The 18,555-nt window shown below is 43.4% G+C and overlaps 2 protein-coding genes across 3 annotated transcripts in view; one reads left to right on the top strand and one right to left on the bottom strand.

The window, feature by feature from the left end:
- LOC112253648 (nuclear factor NF-kappa-B p100 subunit) overlaps positions 1 to 12,971 on the bottom strand; it is a 25,760-nt gene extending 12,789 nt beyond the window's left edge. The window contains exon 1 of one of the 2 annotated variants that reach the window (XM_024425594.2): positions 12,839 to 12,971. The gene's annotated coding sequence lies outside the window, so the exon portion shown is untranslated. The remainder of the gene's footprint in view (positions 1 to 12,838) is intronic. The other variant, XM_024425587.2, reaches the window with a different exon arrangement.
- The window catches only part of LOC112253673 (glutamate dehydrogenase, mitochondrial), a 22,132-nt gene continuing 16,211 nt past the window's right edge, over positions 12,635 to 18,555 (top strand). The window contains exon 1 of the mRNA XM_042323328.1: positions 12,635 to 13,212. Within this exon, the coding sequence (XP_042179262.1) occupies positions 12,810 to 13,212 (403 nt within the window). The 5' untranslated portion in view covers positions 12,635 to 12,809. The remainder of the gene's footprint in view (positions 13,213 to 18,555) is intronic.

Genomic DNA, 18,555 nt, shown 5'->3' on the forward strand with positions numbered 1-18,555 from the left:
GCCTTCAGTACTCCGCCAAGGCTTGCAACACTGGGAGACACAAACAGAGCCAGACACACAGGCTGCTGCTGTCACACTCATGTAGTGATGGCTGTAATGATGTCTCATGTAATAATGTCCATACAACCACCTTCCATATCAAAGTCAAACAAAATGCATATCAGACAAAAGGGATAGATTCAGACGTGTGTATATACTGGTTTGAGTGACAGCTGTGGTAATCTCTGTCCATGTGACCATGCTATGTGGTGTGCATATACATTATGCGTTCTCCTAGTCTGAGACGTGACCTGTGACCAACTTAGTGTGTGTGTGACTCAGAGCAGTGTCTGTGTAACTGATGTGAAATGGCTAGCTAGTTAGCGCTGGTGCGCGCTAATAGCGTTTCAATCAGGTGATGTCAATCGCTCTGAGTCCTGAAGTAGTTGTTCCCCTTGCTCTGCAAGGGCCGCAGCATTTGTGGCGCAATGGGTAACGATGCTTCGCGGGAGACTGTTGTTGATGTGTGCAGAGGGTCCCTGGTTCGAGCCCAGGTAGGGGCAAGAAGAGGGACGGAAGCAACACTGTTACATCTGCACCAGTGTGTCTGGCCTCAGAGTCCCGAGAGGGGCGTAGGGGATGGCATTAGGATTCTGAGGGACGTGAGGAGGAACGGACACCAGCAGGGAATCTCGCGCAGGTAACCACAGCGACCGGCCATTCACACGCTGAGAGACTGCAGAACACAGAAACATTAAATCATCTCTAGATCTAATGTGGGATTTTTGTGACTCAACGGTCAAAGATTAACATGTGCAAGGGGCTTTCACAAATACTGTCACGTAAAGACACACCCTCTGAAACGCATTCATTGTTTCATTCATCACTTATCAGAAAGCTATTCGGATGATCACACTATGCCAAGTGCAGAAAGCAATAAGGAGTGAGTGAATCTACACCATCAATAAAGAAAACTGTGATATTAGAAATTCTACAACTTCTAGGAAGGGGTGATAAAGCTAAATTTTAAAAAGGCACTTGAAAAATCATGCTGCAATTCCCCATCTAGTCACCAGATTGGGTGAAGACCTAAAAAGGTGCCCAGGTTGGAATAAGTACTGCCCAAAAATATATATAAAAAATGCAAAATGTAAACTGTTAGTCCCATGTTTCATGAGTTGAAATAAAAGATCCCGAAAATGTTTAATACACACAAAAAGCTTATTTCTTGCCAATTTTGTGAACAAATTTGTTTAGATCCCTGTTAGTGAACATTTGTCTCAAGTTACGGGAGCAGACTGCAGGAATGTTCACCAGAGTTGTTGCCAGAGAATTTAATGTCCATTTCTTTATCATAAGCCACCTGCAATGTCATTTTACAGAATCTGGCAGTACGTTCAACCGGCCTCACAACCGCAGACCACGTGAAACCACGCCAGCCCAGGACCTTCACATCCAGCTTCTTCAGCTGCGGGATCGTCTGAGGCCAGCCACCCGGACACCTGATGAAACTGAGTTTGCACACCAGAAAAATGTCTGCAAAAAAAAAAGAAACCTTCTCAGGGAAACTCATCTGCAAGATCCTGAGGCCTATAGTCATGCCATTCATCTGCCACCATCACCTCATATTTAAGCATGATGATGCACAGCCCCATGTTGCAAGGATTTGTATCAATTTAGGTGATGGCACCTAAATTGGGGAGAACGGGCTCGTGGTAATGGCTGGGGTTGAATTAGTGAAATGGTATCAAATACGCCAGGTGTTTGATGCCAGTCCATTGCTCCGTTTTAGGCCATTATTATGATCAGCAGCCTCCACTGATCCGTCTACAATTCCTGGAAACTGAAAATGTCCCAGTTCTTCCATGTCCTGCATACTCACCAGACATGTCACCCATTAAGCATGTTTGGGATCCTCTGGATCGACGTGTACGACAACGCGTTCCAGTTTCCACCAATATCCAGCAACTTCACACAGTCATTGAAGAGGAGTGGGACAACATTCCACAGTGATGAGTAGCACATCTCCAGGTGAGGTCTGTATAGGGGTCTGAGTGGGGGTTGCTGGGCTGTACAGCTCTGGGGAGCTGGAAGTGAATGGTGTGGGTCTCTGGCTGTGTCCACAGTCTTACTCCCAGGAGCAGGGCCTGGCTGACTGTCCATGCACTGAGGTACTCAGTCTCCACAAACACAGATGGAGCAGGGGTTGGGTATGGGGGCAGACTCAAGCCCTGTCCAGATATTCCCTCAGAACACAGGTCCTCATCATTGCCAACTGCTTGCTCATTCTGGGCAGGTGAGCTCTCCAAAGGGCTCAGGACAGCCCGGTTCTCTCTCTAAGGGAGATCCGGTTTGGGTCTCAGGACCTTGGAGTCTGGTACCGTGCTTGCTGGTACTGGGCACCTCGCCGGGCTCCGATGAGGCGTCAACCCAATCTCGACCGTCAATTCCATGGATCCTACCCTCATCCTCCCCCGCCCCCTTTCTCTCTTCAAACAGGGCACACTTGTCATAAAAACCTCCAAGGATATATGATAAAAGCACAATACATTTAACTTTTTCATCAAGTCAACATTTTTTTTTAGATTTAAAAAAAAAAAGTATAATTCATGAGTCAGCAGAAATGGTGATTTGAACAACACATGGTAGAGCCCCCATGTTCTGAAAACCCAGCTTCACAGGGACTTTAGTGCAGCAGAGGTATACAGCCCCACACCTGGCAACAATAACAGAGGTCATTTGTCAGAGACAAATGTACACATTCCTGGCATGTGAGGTTTTTTTTCCTATGGAAAAAAAAAAAGACAAAAAAGGCAGGGTAATTGGGAAACTCCACAGAACTCACCAATCAGAAGATGGGCGTTGTGAGCACATGAGCCAATGACACACTAGAACCGTGCTCTTTGAAACCACATCGAGATTCATTGCAGCCCTCAAACTACAGAATGGTGGGGTGAGAGACAGGAAAATATGAGAGCGAGAGAGAAGAGAGAGAGGGAAATGAAAGGATATACAAGTGTGGTCAATGAAAAAGTATGTTAAGACTAGAGAGAAGGAAACAAAAGTTATGAAATGACTGAAGTGTGCCTTCTGATTATCAATGTTATGAGTGTGCTTATACTACAGAAAAACTGCCAAAGTTTGTATGCAATGTGTTCCGAACTCATGAAAATAAAAATAGAGCACTTAGGTCACAAATACATGGAAATGCCAAATTGTATCTAGCTAGAGCAAAAACAATGGCATTTTGTACTGGGGAGTGCCCTAGTCTGATCCCTTAATACCATTCAAATCCATTTGCTGCAGGTTAAAACAGGTTTAATATCTCCTGGAGTCGCGTCCTGAGGTGTACGTACTGGTCTTATTTCATTAAAAGTCACCACTTCCTATAGCGATGTGAAAAGAAGAAGCACCTCTCCCTGACCTCATGACAATACCATCACGACCCAGTTAATATAATATGCACACACAAACTGGCCCATCATGTCTCATACAGTAATTTGGCCAAGGCCAGTCCTTTACTAGTCTTACTGGTTGACACACTTCTCTTCCAGAAGCCCCTGGAAAAGAGCTGTGGTTGATCATTGCTAGATTTCTAATTTAAGCGAGCGTGGTGGACTATGTGTGTGTGTGTGTCCGAACCTAGGGGTGATCTTGTCTATTTACTCAGGGTAGAGTCTACAGCAAGGGGGTCGGTATTCCCTACACAACTAACACCAGTTTAGAGGTAGTAAGGATTTACAAAATGAAACAGCTTCGTACAGCAAGGATGCAACATGCTACCTACTGTTTGATATCAGGTTGCATCAGCCAGTGCTGGGTCTTTGGAGCCCACTGAGGCTTGCGGTTGGACACACTCAATCTCAAATTATTAGTGATCGATCTACATCCAGACGTCAGATTGGGAGTCACCAGTACAGATGTGACACGACATCCTTCTTCCCTGCCATCCTATGGCTTCAGGAAGACACCCATAAAACACAGCAACGTGCATTGTCTAACTACAAGTGGACACGGTCTGCCTTGGTGTTCATTCCTAAAGAATTGGGCTGTAGTGGTGTATGACTTTTACAGTCTCTACAACTGCTAAAGTCTGCAAAATAACTAAATGTTTTTTTAAAAAGCAGCATATGGAATATATTCTCCACAGTGCTCTTCAACATTACATCCGTTCCATTGGTGAACCTGCTGTCTTTCAAAGTGGCATGACACTTTTTGAAGGCGGTTTGGGGTCAATTTGATGGTGCTGCAAGTCAGAAGGAAAGACCCAGAATGTGTATCCCAATCCATTTCCTTTTCATAATTCAGTATTTCCTGTATAGCCCACACCCCTTGAACACACCCGTCCAACTCATGAATATATATATAAAGTACCACTGTATGAGTCATAAAACCCATAAAAACTAGCAGTCAAACAGGGAAATGGTTACCACCGTTTTTCCACCATTTATTTTTCCTATAGGGGAGTTTAGAAACACTTAATAAGGGCTCTGTTTCATGTAGGCTTTCCCTGGCATGACATTTTGTTAACCATGTAAATCGCTTTAGGACAAGGTGGTTTTTATCAATATATTCACCTGTATTTACCCCCCCCCCCAAAAAAAATTTTTAAAAAATAATGCAAATTAGCAGTGTTGTGTTTGAGACCACCTAAAGCGAGACCAATTCAAGACCAGAGCAAATCGAGTCCGAGTCAAGACCGAAGGGGGGGTGGGACCGAGCGCGGGAGGGGGACAAGGATCCAAGACCGAGTCAAGACCGAGACCAGAAAAATGCAAGTCCAATTCAAGACCACGATTGTAATTTTGTCAAATCGCCAGCATAAGAGCTCAAAATGTCCAGTATTTCTGTGTTCATATTTCAGAAGAACATACGGATTCTTTAGAAATTCATAATGGTGAGGGGAAAAAAATCCATGCTGAGGGAAAATAGAGCCAATATACTAATTATTACTCATCCAAAACACAGTGGGGAACAATGAAGGCCTTCTACACCTTCAGAAGGGCAAATTATTTTTTTAATTTTTATAATTCTAATTACATTATTTTTTTCAATGGCCTTCTGATTTAATCTATTCAGTTTTTGTTGGAAAGGAAAGGGTTAACGCTGATGAGAAAAAAAGATCCAATCAGGATTTCTCTTTGGTGGTCTCTGGGGAGATAAATCTAGCGAGCTAAGTCAGCCATTGGTTAGGCCATCAGAAGCTAGATAGAAGGCATCTGCCATTCAACTGTATTAGGGCAACATTTTGGAATGACTGTAGAATCAACCAATCACATTTTTACTTGTAATGGGTGGGAACATTTTTACAAAACATTTATGAAAACGTCTGCCTTCTCAAAGAACAACAGGTCACTGAGCAATAGCAAGCAGTTGTTTTCCCAGTCTAGCTAGCGATCTTTTGTTGAAGGCTAGTTTGCAGTGGCTGCAACAGGTCTTATTGAAAAGGATGGATGTTGTTGCTAAAAGTTTTCAAGAATCACTTTTAACAGCTCACTTGCTTTTGTTAGCCATCTCTTTGATGGTTAAATGAAAATAAAAAAATAAGCCATCTCTTTGAAAATAACTTGTGTGAAACATTGTTGCATTTAAACTTTAGGGCACTGGATACAGCCTGCAAAGCGAAGGAAAGGCACACGGAATAAGCCACTGCTGTTAAAAAAACATACATTGCTGCACGTCTAAAGTTGGCAAAAGCGCATCTGGCAAAATATTTGGTGGACAGATTAAACTAAAGTTGAGTCGTTCGGAAGGAACACACAACACTAGGTGTGGAGAGAGAAAAAGGCACAGCACACCAACATCAAAACCTCATCCCAACTGTAAAGTATGGTGAAGGGAGCATCATGGTTTGGGGCTGCTTTGCTGCCTCAGGGCCTGGACAGCTTGCTATCAGATGGAAAAATGAATTTCTAAGATAGCCATATATTCTCCTGCAAAATATCTTGACAATCTGTCCGCCAACTGAAGCTCAACACAAGTTGGGTGATGCAACAGGACAACGACCCAAAACAGAAGTAAATCAACAACAGAATGACATCAGAAGAAAATATGCCTTCTGGAGTGGCCCAGTCAGAGTCCTGACCTCAACCCGATTGAGATTCTGTGGCATGACCTCAAGAGAGCGGTTCACACCAGACATCATAAGAATATTGCTGAACTGAAACAGTTTGTAAAGATGAATGGTCCAAAATGATATGGTTGAATCATCAGCATACATGGACACACATGCTTTGTTTAACGCCAGTGAGCTGCCCTGTGGTATACCACACTTTACATGTTTGACATTAGTGAAGCTTCCATTAAAAGAAAACCCTCAGAGTTATATTAGATAGATAGCTCTGAATCCAAAGACACGTTTCTTCAACAACAGGTTATGGTCAATAATATCTAAGGCTGCACTGCCATCTAACAGCACAGCTCCCGCAATCGTATTATTATCACCAAGCTGATAGGACTGCTGTTAGAACCAGTAAAGGCTGCTTTACCACTCTTGGGTAGCGGAATGACTTTGGTTTCCCTCCAGGAATGAGGACAAAGACTTTCCTCTAGGCTCAGATGAATGATAGACGTGGTTATAGAGTCAGCTACCATCCTCAGTAGCTTTCCATTTAAGTTGTCAATGTCAGGAGGTTTGTCATTATTGATCGATAACAATTTTTTCACCTCTCCAAACCTTTGAAAATTGAAACTTACAATGTTTTTCTTTCATTATTTGTTTTTTTGTGCATAAGTACGATGGCTCACTGTTCGTTGTTGGCATTTCCTGTCTAAGTTTGCTCACTTTGCCAATTAAGTAATCATTAAAATAATTGGCAACACCAAATGGTTGTGATGAATAAGCCATCTGATTCGATGAAAGATGGAGTTGAGTGTCTTTCTGCTCATAATTTCATTTAAAGTATATTTTTTTCTCCATAATTCTTTATATAATTAATCTTGGCTCCATAATAGTTTCTTCTTCTTTTTGTTGGAGATTAGTCACATCATTTCTCAATTTGCAGTAAGTCAGCCAGTCAGATGTGCAGACAGACTGATTAGCCTTTTGCACCATCTCTTTCAATCATACAGATTTTCAATTCCTCATTAATCCATGAAGCCTTAACAGTTCCTTAACAGGTGTATGTTCATCAATAATTGGAAGAATCAATTTAATAAAATGTATCAAGTGCAGCATCTGGATGTTCCTTATTAATCACATCAGACCAACATTTTTTTTTTAACATCATCCACATAAGAGTCACAGTAAAATCTTTTGTATGATCTCTTATACACTATTTTAGGCCCAGCTTTTAGATGTTTGGCTTTCCTGGATATTAGTCAATATATTATGATCACTGTATTCAATGGGCACGGATGCAGCTTTAGAACAAAGTTCTGCAGTATTAGTAAAAATGTGATCGATACATGTAGATGATCTTCTTCCTGTAGTGCTTGTAAACACCCTGGTAGGTTGATTAATAACCTGAACCTCTTGAGGGGACAGCTTGAGGAAAACCAGTCAATATTCAGGTCCCCAAGAAAGTAGACCTCTCTGTTTACGTCACATACACTATCTAGCATTCACACATTATTTAGACACGGACTGTTAGCACTTGGTGGCCTACAGCAACATCACAAAAGAAAAGGCTATAAATGTGCCAGGTGAACCTGCAACCTGCAACACTTCAATAACACTTGACTTAAGATCTTCTCTAAGCATTACAGGGATATGGCTCTGAATATATACAACACCTCCCCCATAAGCATTTCTGTCTCTTCTATAGATGTTATATCCTTGTGTTGCTACTGCTGTTTCATCAAGTCAATTATCTAAGTGAGTCTCAGAAATGGCTAATATATGAATGTTATGATGTTAGCAAGTTATTAATTTCATGAACCTTATTCATTAACCTTATTTCTAAATCTCCTTCCAAAATCATGGGCATTAATATGGAGTTGGTCCCGAATTTGCTGCTATAACAGCCTCCAGTCTTTTGGGAAGGCTTTCCACTAGATATTGGAACATTGCTGTGGGGACTTGCTTCCATTCAGCCACAAGAGCATTAGTGAGGTCGAACACTGATGTTGGGAGATTCGGCCTGGCTCCGCAGTCTGCGTTCCAATTCATCCCAAAGGTGTTCTATGGAGTTGAGGTCAGGGCTCTGTGCAGGCCAGTCAAGTTCTTCCACACCTATCTTGAAAAAACATTTCTGTATTGAACACACTTCGTGCATAGGGCGGAATCGTCTAGAATGTCATTGTATGCTGTAGCGTACAATGGGACCTAGCCTGAATCATGAAAAACAGCCCCAGACCATTATTCCTCCTCCACCAAACTTTACAGTTGGCACAGTGCATTGGGGCAAGTAGCATTCAACTCACATCTGCCAAATCCAGATGGTGAAGCAAGATTCATCACGCCAGAGAACGCGTTTCCACTGCTCAAGAGTCCAATGGCGGTGAGCTTTACACCACTCCAGCTGACGCTTAGCATTCGACATGGTGATCTTAGGCTTGTGTATGGCTGCTCTGCCATGGAAACCCATTTCATGAAGCTCCTGATGAACAGTTCTTGTGCTGAAGTTTCTTCCAGAGGCAGTTTGGAAATCGGTAGTGAGTGTTGCAACCAAGGACAGACAATTTATGCGCTACGCACTTCAGCAGTCCCGTTCTGTGAGTTTGTGTGGGCTACCACTTCACGGCTGAGCTGTTGTTATTCCTAGTTTCCACTTCACAATAACAGCACTCACAGTTGACCGGGGAAGTTCCATCAGGGCAGAAATTTGACGAACTGACTAGTTGGACAGGTGGCAACCTATGACGGTGCCACATTGAGAGTCACTGAGCTCTTCAGTAAGGCCATTCTACTGCCAATGTTTGTCCATGGAGATTGCATGGCTGTGTGCTCAATTGTATACACCTGCCAGCAACGGTTGTGGCGGAAATAGCCAAATCCACTCATTTGAAGGGGTGTCCACATACTGACTGGGATAAATGATTTCCTCTTCTGGCACACAGCTTCAGGTTAGTCCTCATTGATGAAGATGTACGTTCCTCCCAAGTTCTTGGCTCTTTCCAGTACAGCTACGTTGTCCTTGAACCTCAGGAACTGGACCACTATCGGCCTGGGCCTGTCACCTGGGTTGGTGGTGGGTTTTCCAGTCCTGTGGGCACACTCCATCTCAATCTTGCTGTGGTCCATCTTCAGTTTCTCCAAGATTATTTACCTCACTTTGTCCCCAGACTCCATCCAGGGCTCGTGGAGATTCTGAAATTCCGTTGTTGTTGTTCTGCCTGGACTGTCCCTCGAGATAATCTGATTTCTCTGTCATTGTTATCATGAATTCACATACAGAACTGATGTCCTCGCTCAATGATTTACAGATTGCTGTCATCTTGAAATCGACCTGAAAAACTCGCTGAGTTAAAACAGGAGAACTTTTCAGGTTGTCTTTTATTAGTTGACTCCACTAGTATTTGGACAACACTTGAAGCTATTTTCTTCTTGTTGGAACAATTGCTTGTAGAACTATTTTTGTTTGTTTAAAAGATCCTTCACCTGTGATAGAGAGACACCACTGTCCTCAATGATACTCCTGCCGGCTTTGGTCTTTGTCATGGTAGCAACGTACTCCTCGCCGTTCCAGAGGAGCAGGTTACAGGGAAGATAGGAAACAACAAACGGCAGGGATCTAGACAGCCACAAGCCCAGGACAATCCATGGTCCCAGCCACAACGGCTAACTGCGGAGTGGGCTGCGTTCAAGCCCTCAAGAAAACCCTGCTAGCTTGATAGGCAGCTAGGCTAGCTATTTTTATTTTTTATCTTTATTTAACTAGGCAAGTCAGTTAAGAACAAATTCTTATTTTCAATTACGGCCTAGGAACAGTGGGTTAACTGCCATGTTCAGGGGCAGAACGACAGATAAACAGATAGAGAGCCGAGCAACTTATGCCAACCGCGTTGCAGGATCCAAATTCAAAAAGGCAGCTAGCTAGTTACGGAACTTTTTCAATAGACTTTAAAAACTTTCCAAAACAACAAACTGAGCTCTCCCTCGTTCAATGATGTGCCATAAAGAACCTCAGAATCGAGGCAAAGGTAACAATATCTGGATGAACTATCTAATGTTAGCTAAATGTAGTTATGAATAAATTGGGAAAATCTCTTTAAATTGACAATTCTGTGAACCTGTTAGCAAAGGTGTCAGCTAGAGATGACGTGCAGGAGCTTGCAGGGATTTGTAGTTTTGCATGATGTCTACTTTGATGCTAAGTAGCATTTTTGAATCCGAGTAAATAGAGACTAATATATTGATAAAAGTCACCTTGTCAGAGTGAGATTTACATGGTTATCAAAACGTCACACCAGGGTAAGCCTACACAAAACACAGACCTTATTTTAAGTGTTTCTAAAATCCCCTATGGAAAAATGGATGGAACCATTTCCCTGTTTGACCGCTAGGTTTTATGGGTATTATGACACCTCCACTGTGGGGTTCTATTCTACAAATGCAAATTAACCCTCTATGCTACCACATAATTCACTGTACAGGATTATACAAAAGTATTGACATTTAGCTTTAAATCAACATCAAGACAACAGGGCCATGTTCAGTAAGAGAACGTTGGAGGTTGCAGATAGAAATGCCAAGACTAGAGCTGATGTGATTCCTTATTATCAGTGGCAATTTTAGCATGTAAATCTAGGTGGGGCAAACTCAACATATTTTTTTATTTTATTTTTACCCCTTTTTCTCCCCAATTCTGTGATATCCAATTGGTAATTACAGTCTTGTCTCATCACTGCAACTCCGGTACGGACTCGGGAGAGGCGAAGGTAGAGAGCCCCTAACCCGGACAGGGCTGGGCTAACTGTGCGCCGCCCCATGGGTATCCCGGTCGCAGCTGGCTGCAACAGAGCCTGGACTCGAACAAGGATCTCTGGTGGCACAACTAGCACTGCCTTAGACCACTGCGCCACTCAGGAGGCCAAACTCAACAATAAACAATACATTAATTGCACTATAACGGTGACAAACAGTGCCTACATAAAGCTGTTCCATAAAGATGTTCTTTTCAGTCCCATGATGGAGTGAATCCTTACCACCGCTACAGCTGGCTATCAGCGGATCCTTGTCGAAAGAGTTCATTCAGCCTCATTTACTGCCTTTTTAAAAACATAGCTGATAAGGCTGACTTTCTTAAACAAATGTGGTTTCTACTGACAATTGAGATGTACAAACTATGGCATAAGGGAACAATGAGCAATGCGTAATTTTGATTAAGACATTAATGAGTGAGCTAAGACGGACAGAGTCAATGTAACAATTTGTTTAGCACTTTTGAACGTACAGTGACAGAATTCAGAACATGGGCTGTTCTTACAGTATCCTCCCTGTACACCAAGTCAGAACCGTAGTATAAATAAAGGGGGCCTATACGCAGACAATGAAATCTCTTACAATAGTTGATGATGACATTTCTCTAAAGCAGGCTATAGGCTACATGTGCAACACCAAGTCAGAACAGTAGGCTAAGTTATGAGGGGAAAGGGACCAAATTATTAGGGTGAGGCACATGGGCTACTAACAGCTTACTACACAACATAGACTTAGTATTACTTTCTTTGCTACAGTACACATATCACATAATTTATGCAGTAGCATACATGACATTTTTGGACCCTTGTTCTATGCTCACTTGAACAGGAAGGTGGTGCAGAGGTCCTTCTTGTGGGCAAATTGTCATCAACTTTGTCATTCTCTGGATTTATAGTGCATTCAAGACAACTGGGAACTCGTAAAATAAAATAAAAAGTAAAATCATGACATTAGTGATCTTCAGGTCGGAGCTCTTGAAAGACGCTTGAGTTCCTGACTTGGATAACCGTTTTACCCAGTCTGAGCTCGTTTTTCCGAGTTCCCAGTTGTGAGTTTACAGTTGTTTATTCAACCCTTTCTGGTCCATGGGGTTGCATGTGAATGTGTATCCTTTAAAGCTTGAAAAAGACTTGAACCACACACCCTCTCTACTAAATAGCAGGCTAGTGATTGCCTTGCAACATTTGCAGTTTGCCACTGACTCCAAAATATGAGTGACATAACACTGAGCCAATCACAGCGCAACTATAGAACATAACCAACCCCTCCCTACTCTTTGTATTTTTCTGCTGGCTGCTCCACCACCACTGATAGGACTGAGCTAGCCTGAAACACCTGCATTTTGGAGCTGCCTTACTCTAGAAAGCAAAAAAAGATACCATGTTTTTATGCGATTTCAATAACTCAAATGTTTTTTGTTACACTGTTTGCAAACTGATAAGTAACACCTTTAATGCCAAAATAGCATGCACTTTGCTAAACAGGTGGGGCTCAAAACATGTGGGGCTCTGCCCTGTAATGGGGTATTCATTACGCCGATTCTGTTGAAAAAAACGTTTCTTAACCGAAAGCAAACTGAACGAAACTGGGTGGAAACTACCTGAATTTGTCCAAAATAAATGATTGTGCTAGTTGCAAAACGGAACGTTTCCAATTGTTTGGCTAATGATTCACCACTACACACCTGCGGAACGCTTCCCAGGGAGCGGAAAAATGTGTCGCGGAGACGCGCATTACTTCGCATGCGCGTTCAAGTGGAACCCTCCCCAGTGAGGTGGGCATACACACAAACACGCCTGTTCTCTAAAGAAACGGAATGCACGACTGCTGTCAGATCAGTACGAAACAGGACCAGAAGCAGAGCAGTTGTCTCGTTACACGTTTGTTTTCCCCCTACCCATTTCATTGTCTTCCCCTCACTTTGCTTTAAGTTTCATTCGTTACTAACGCCTTAACTCAGTGAAAAATGTACAGGTATTTCGGAGAATTACTTACTCGTGGAGCAAGCAGTGCTCTGGCCTCGGGATGTGTCAAGTCGACTCTTCCAGTTTCCGCGTCGTTGATGCGGATGCGCCACTACAGCGAGGTCGCAGGAGAGAAAGATGCAGATGACCCCAACTTCTTTGGCATGGTGGAGGGATTCTTTGACCGCGGTGCCAATATCGTTGAGGATAAACTGGTGGAGGACCTCAAGAACAAGGAGACGCCAGTGCAGAAGAGACACCGAGTACGCGGAATTCTCAAGATCATCAAGCCCTGCAACCATATACTGAGTGTATCGTTCCCTATCAAGCGAGACGATGGCGAATGGGAGGTTATTGAGGGATATCGTGCCCAGCACAGCCAACACAGGACCCCCTGTAAAGGAGGTAAGCCGGCGAATGGGTGGTGCTGAAGCGGAGTATAGCTAGCATGCTATCTAGCCTATCAAGTTGAGAAGCGGGTAGCTGTAGCCCAAATGGCCTAAGGTTTTTAGAACTAACCCAACTGGACTACAGCCTGTCATTTCCAATTGGAACAAATGAGCCATAGTGGGCAGAACTAAGCACGACCTAGCGAGATCCTATTGGCTCGATCTAGTATCGTCTGCATATTTCAGTTAGGGAACGCCTACTTTGCATGTACAATAACTCAATTCGCATTTACACTCCTAAACAACGCTATTTAAAAATATTTAAAAAATACTTTTCATAACAGATTCTGGTTTTGGGAACATCAAACTATATTGAGATCAAATGTTTAATCGTTGAGAACATTTGCAGAATGGCGGCCAAAATCCGTCTCGTTCCATCTTCTCCCACTTCCATATTTGGTAGTGAGTGGAAACGCCAATTGGATGCTTCACATTTAAACATCCAGTGAAATATCTGTCTCATTGTTCTGTCTGTGATAGGGCGGCTGGAGTATGGGCGTGTGGGTGTGTCGAAAGAAAAGTAGTGGGTGTGTCGAAAGCGCTCCGCTATAGAGGGAGTTATTTTATGCTGTCCAGGTTTGAACCGGGCAATGGCCCATCATGTCATCTGGCGAAAAGGGTGGGTGCGGAGCGCCCATCTCAAACCAAACCGTAATCTTTGCCTCTAGGTCATGTTGTCAACCAGGCAGCATGGTGCATCGTCCAGAAACATAAATCTCTTTTGTAATAAAATAAATGTTTGAATTTTCATTGGGAAGGCAGATAAAGAACTTATCAAAAGCGGTCACTTTTGCATGGGAACACAGAATCATACTAATTACTATAGTGCTTAATTATTTAACGTTTGGTTTTTGAGAGGACATGGCCACCTGACAGAGTGGGGCACCAAATAAGATGTTCAGTTTAAAAAAGGTTAAGGATACAAGAATATGTACATATCTGGCTGTGTTGGCAAAATCAATACATATCCCATCTAGCCAGGCTGGGAGAGGCTTCCTGTTGTCACAGTTCCAAGACAAGTCATGCCGTGTTCAAAACAACTGGGAACAGGGAACTCGTAAATCTTCAGGCCTCTTTTTAGAGCTCTGACTTTCAGACCTGGAGATCACTGACCTCAGGATTTGACCTCGCATTTTTCTGAGTCCCCAGTTGTCTTGAAAGCACCATAATATCTGAAAATGTAGCTAACACGTGTAATAGGCTGACCACACCGCTCGCACATGCTTTGCAAAATAAATTTAGAAGTCTGTTATTCAATTATTGCACCCACACTGCTCGTGAGTGTCTGCATTGCCAAGGGCTAAAATAGAACTCCTTTCTATTTCTGACCTAGATCGCGCTGCAAGTCCTGCCTCTCCCATCCCCTCATTGGTTTATAGAAGCAGGTACCCACATGCCATCTCCTCATTGGTTATACCCACGTGGGTGATTGAAAGATGAACTGTGTTGCTGGTTGTCGTGGTAATACCATGAAAGTTTAGATGCCAATCACCATATAAATTCAAGGATGAAAAAGCCTGGAAGGAGGCAACATGACTAGAAACGATTCGATTGACCGTTTTTATGTGTGGATTAACCTCTCTGGGATATGTGGTACGCCACCTCGCCAACAGCCAGTGAAATTGCAGAGCGCCAAATTCAAACAACAGAAATCTCATAATGAAAATTCCTTAAACATACAAGTATTATACACCATTTTAAATAAACTTCTTGTTAATCCAGCCACAGTGTCTGATTTCAAAAAAGCTTTACGGCGAAAGCACACCTTGCGATTATGTTAAGTCAGCGCCTAGCCACAGAGAAACATACAGCCATTTTCCAAAGAAGGAGAGGTGTCACAAAAGACAGAAATAGCATTAAAATTAATTGCTAACCTTTGATCTTCACCAGTTGGCACTCCCAGGACTCCATTTTAGACGACAAATGTGTGTTTTGTTCGATGAAGTTCATCTTTATGTCCAAAACCTCCTTTGAAATTGGCGTGTTATGTTCAGAAATGCATTGTCTCAAATAAATATCTGGTGAAAGTGCAGAGAGCCACATCAAATTCCAGAAATACTCATCATAAACATTGATCTAAGATACAAGTGTTATACATACGATTAAAGAAACTTCTCCTTAATGCAACCGCTGTGTCAGATATCAAAAAGGCTTTACGGCGAAAGCACAACATACGATTATGTTAGGTCAGCTCCTAGCCACAGAAAACCATACAGCCATTTTCCAAACAAGGAGAGGTGTCACAAAAGTGAAAACTAACATTAAAATTAATCACTTACCTTTGATGATATTCATCTGATGACACTCCCAGGTGTCCATGTTCGACAATAAATGTTTGTTTTGTTCGATAAAGTTAATCTTTATGTCCAAATACCTCTTGTTCGAGCTTTTAGTCCAGTAATCCAAATGCACAATGTGCACTCACAAATAAGACACATTTTTTTATCATAAATCTTCAACAATATTCCAACCGGACAATTCCTTTGTCATTAGAAAGGAAAGGGAACGGAGCTCACGCGCGATAAACAACTCAAGGCTTTCAGCCTGACCACTGGTTGAAACAGCTCTTATTCGCTCCCCTTTCACAGTAGAAGCCTGAAACAACTTTCTAAAGACTCTTGACATCTAGTGGAAGCCGTAGGAAGTGCAATCTGACCCCATAGACACAGTATATTAGATAGGCAATCACTTTAAAAAAAACTACAAACCTCAGATTTCCCACTTTCCCACACTCACATTGGTTCAGAGTTTGTTTTGATATTTTAACCTGTGTGTCGTGATCGCATTTGGTGTAGGTGGACAAAATAAATTAATGCACGATGGCGCATGCGCGCAGCCGGTTTGGGTTCCGTGTTAGCCCTTGGCAATGCAGACCCTCGTTGGCGCAATAATTTAACATAGATTTCTACATTTACGCGACGCGAGCGGTGTAGTCAGCCTGTTACCCATATACCTGGATGAACTCTTCTCCTCTGTCATGGATGCCATGGTTGCCCTTAGCTAACCAACTGCATTCAATGTTGGCTGGCTAGCTAACATTAGGCTTTAACTAGCAATGTAAATGGCTTTCTGAGATACCAATAATATTACTACACAGGTTGTAGAAAAGGCCCATGGAGTTGGTAGAAGAATCTCTTAAGTCATGGCCACTTGCTCAGCTGGGCCAGGGGAACTTTAATTAGGTCAGGTGGAAATGTCAGACAGATCTCAACTCATTAAAAAGAGGAAATCTCCATCGCCCGATCTCACTGCTTTCTCTTCCTTAACTCCGTCTAATCCAGACATTCTGTACGTCCATGAATCAACAGACTACCCAGTAAATATACCACTTCATGGTTAAAGGAATTCCTGCCTCAGTCTCATCCATTCCTGTCACCTGACCTGTGACCACCTGTTCACCTTCACTGTCAGCCATCCTACCTGTCCACTAATCTTTCAATGGTCCTTCGAGCAGGATGATGACTGAACCAAAGACGGGTGAAAAGGAGAAGGAAGAATTGTCTGATTCCGTACTTGATCAAGTACAGAATCTCCTGTCCAAAGGGGATTCAAGGTCCGACAATGGGCGAGTAACAGAGCGGAGGTTATCCAGCACCTCCCGCCACAAGCCAGGTCCAGTAGTAGTGAACTATGGCTTTCGCAGTCTGGCGCTAACCCACAAGAGCCCACTCTAGGACTGAGATGGAGCTGCATACTAGATACCGTGGGGCACAAGCACTGCTCAGCCCTGAGTATGGAAACCCCCACTCTGCGCACCATCTATCCGAACCTGGCCAGTCAATACAATCCCCTTGGGTATATCCTGCCATACACAACCCAGGCCAAAGTCTTAGTCCAGGACCTGTGGCAGATCAAGAGGGACTGGGATGAACCAATCCATCTGGCTGACCTAGTAGAACGATGGATCTGTTGGGAAACAGAGTTATCGGAACTCTCTGAAGTCCAAATGCCAAGATGTTATGTACCACCCTGTGTTGACCAACTGGGATCATGCTTGGAACTGCATGTGTTCTGTGACGCTTCAGAGTGCATCTAAGAGTGGAGGATAAGGCAGGCCACACCCATGTCTCCTTTGTCATGGCCAGGTCCAGTGTCGCACCCAAGACGCTGTTGTCAATGCCTAGGCTGGAACTCAGTGCTGCCCTTTCCGGAGCCCAGTTGGCCTCTCGGAGTCCTGCAGGTATAAAGTGTTCGTCGGAACTCGCATTGCGGGAACCCAAGACCTAACAGAAGTCCAGGACTGGGGGTATGTTGACAGCATAAACAATCCTGCTGAGGACGTTACTCGTGGTAAAACCCTTAAGGAACTGGCTCAACCCCATTGCTGGAACTTGGGACCACCATTTTTGTCCCAACCAGAGAATGAGTGGGCGACAGCTCTGTTGTGCGGCCCCTCTGCAACCAACTGAAGCTCATGAGTTAAGGAAATCCGCCCAATGCTACAGCGGAACCAACAACCGCTCTCCCTGACCTAGCACAATACCTAACTCTGCCGGATCTGATCGCCGCCACAAACCGGACCTCAGATGGGGTGGCTTCCATACCCACCTCCCTCTCGGCAGAGACACTACTCCTCCAGCATGCACAAGCAGTTAGCTTTCCTGAGGAGCTGAAAGCCGGAAGGAAAGTGGCTAAGGACAGCCATCTTCTCTCTTGCCCCAGAATACGACCAAATCCTCGGGGTGATCAGAGTAGGAGGGAGGCTGCACATAATGTTAGCCTGTGAGCCAGCCAGCTATAACGTTAGCTAGCTAGCTAACAGTACGCCTTAACTTGCAATAAAAACAACTCTCTGACAAAATTAGAATGTATAATATCTGAAAATGTAGCTAGACTCTTACCCGTATACATGGATGAACGCTGCTCCCTCTCTATCATGGATGCCATGTTTGCCCTTAATTTGAAGATGTAATCCGGAGATTTTATACGACAGCCGCCCGTGTTCTCTTTTCGACTCCCACCGCATTGGCAATCATACTCTGCTTCAACCAAGCATTCCACTGATTTCAAAACTTGATCAACTTCCTCCATGACAACACTGTTGATTGCTGTTTCTTCCCCATCACTGACATCAGAAGACTCTGCAATGTTTGATTCAATGGAAATGTTTTTACCTAAATCGGATTTCCTCATCGTCTGATTCATTCAGGGTAAGAGAGAGTCAGCAAGGCATGATCATCCTCCAGAAAATAGTCCATCACAACATTTTCCCACTGCACTGATCTTCACAGGGGAGGGTTTACGTGGCTCATAGCACTCTATGCCTCTCCTGTGAAGTAGGGACGTGCCTTATACGGCT

Source organism: Oncorhynchus tshawytscha, linkage group LG01, assembly GCF_018296145.1.
Source record: "Oncorhynchus tshawytscha isolate Ot180627B linkage group LG01, Otsh_v2.0, whole genome shotgun sequence".
Taxonomy (NCBI): Eukaryota; Metazoa; Chordata; class Actinopteri; order Salmoniformes; family Salmonidae; genus Oncorhynchus; species Oncorhynchus tshawytscha.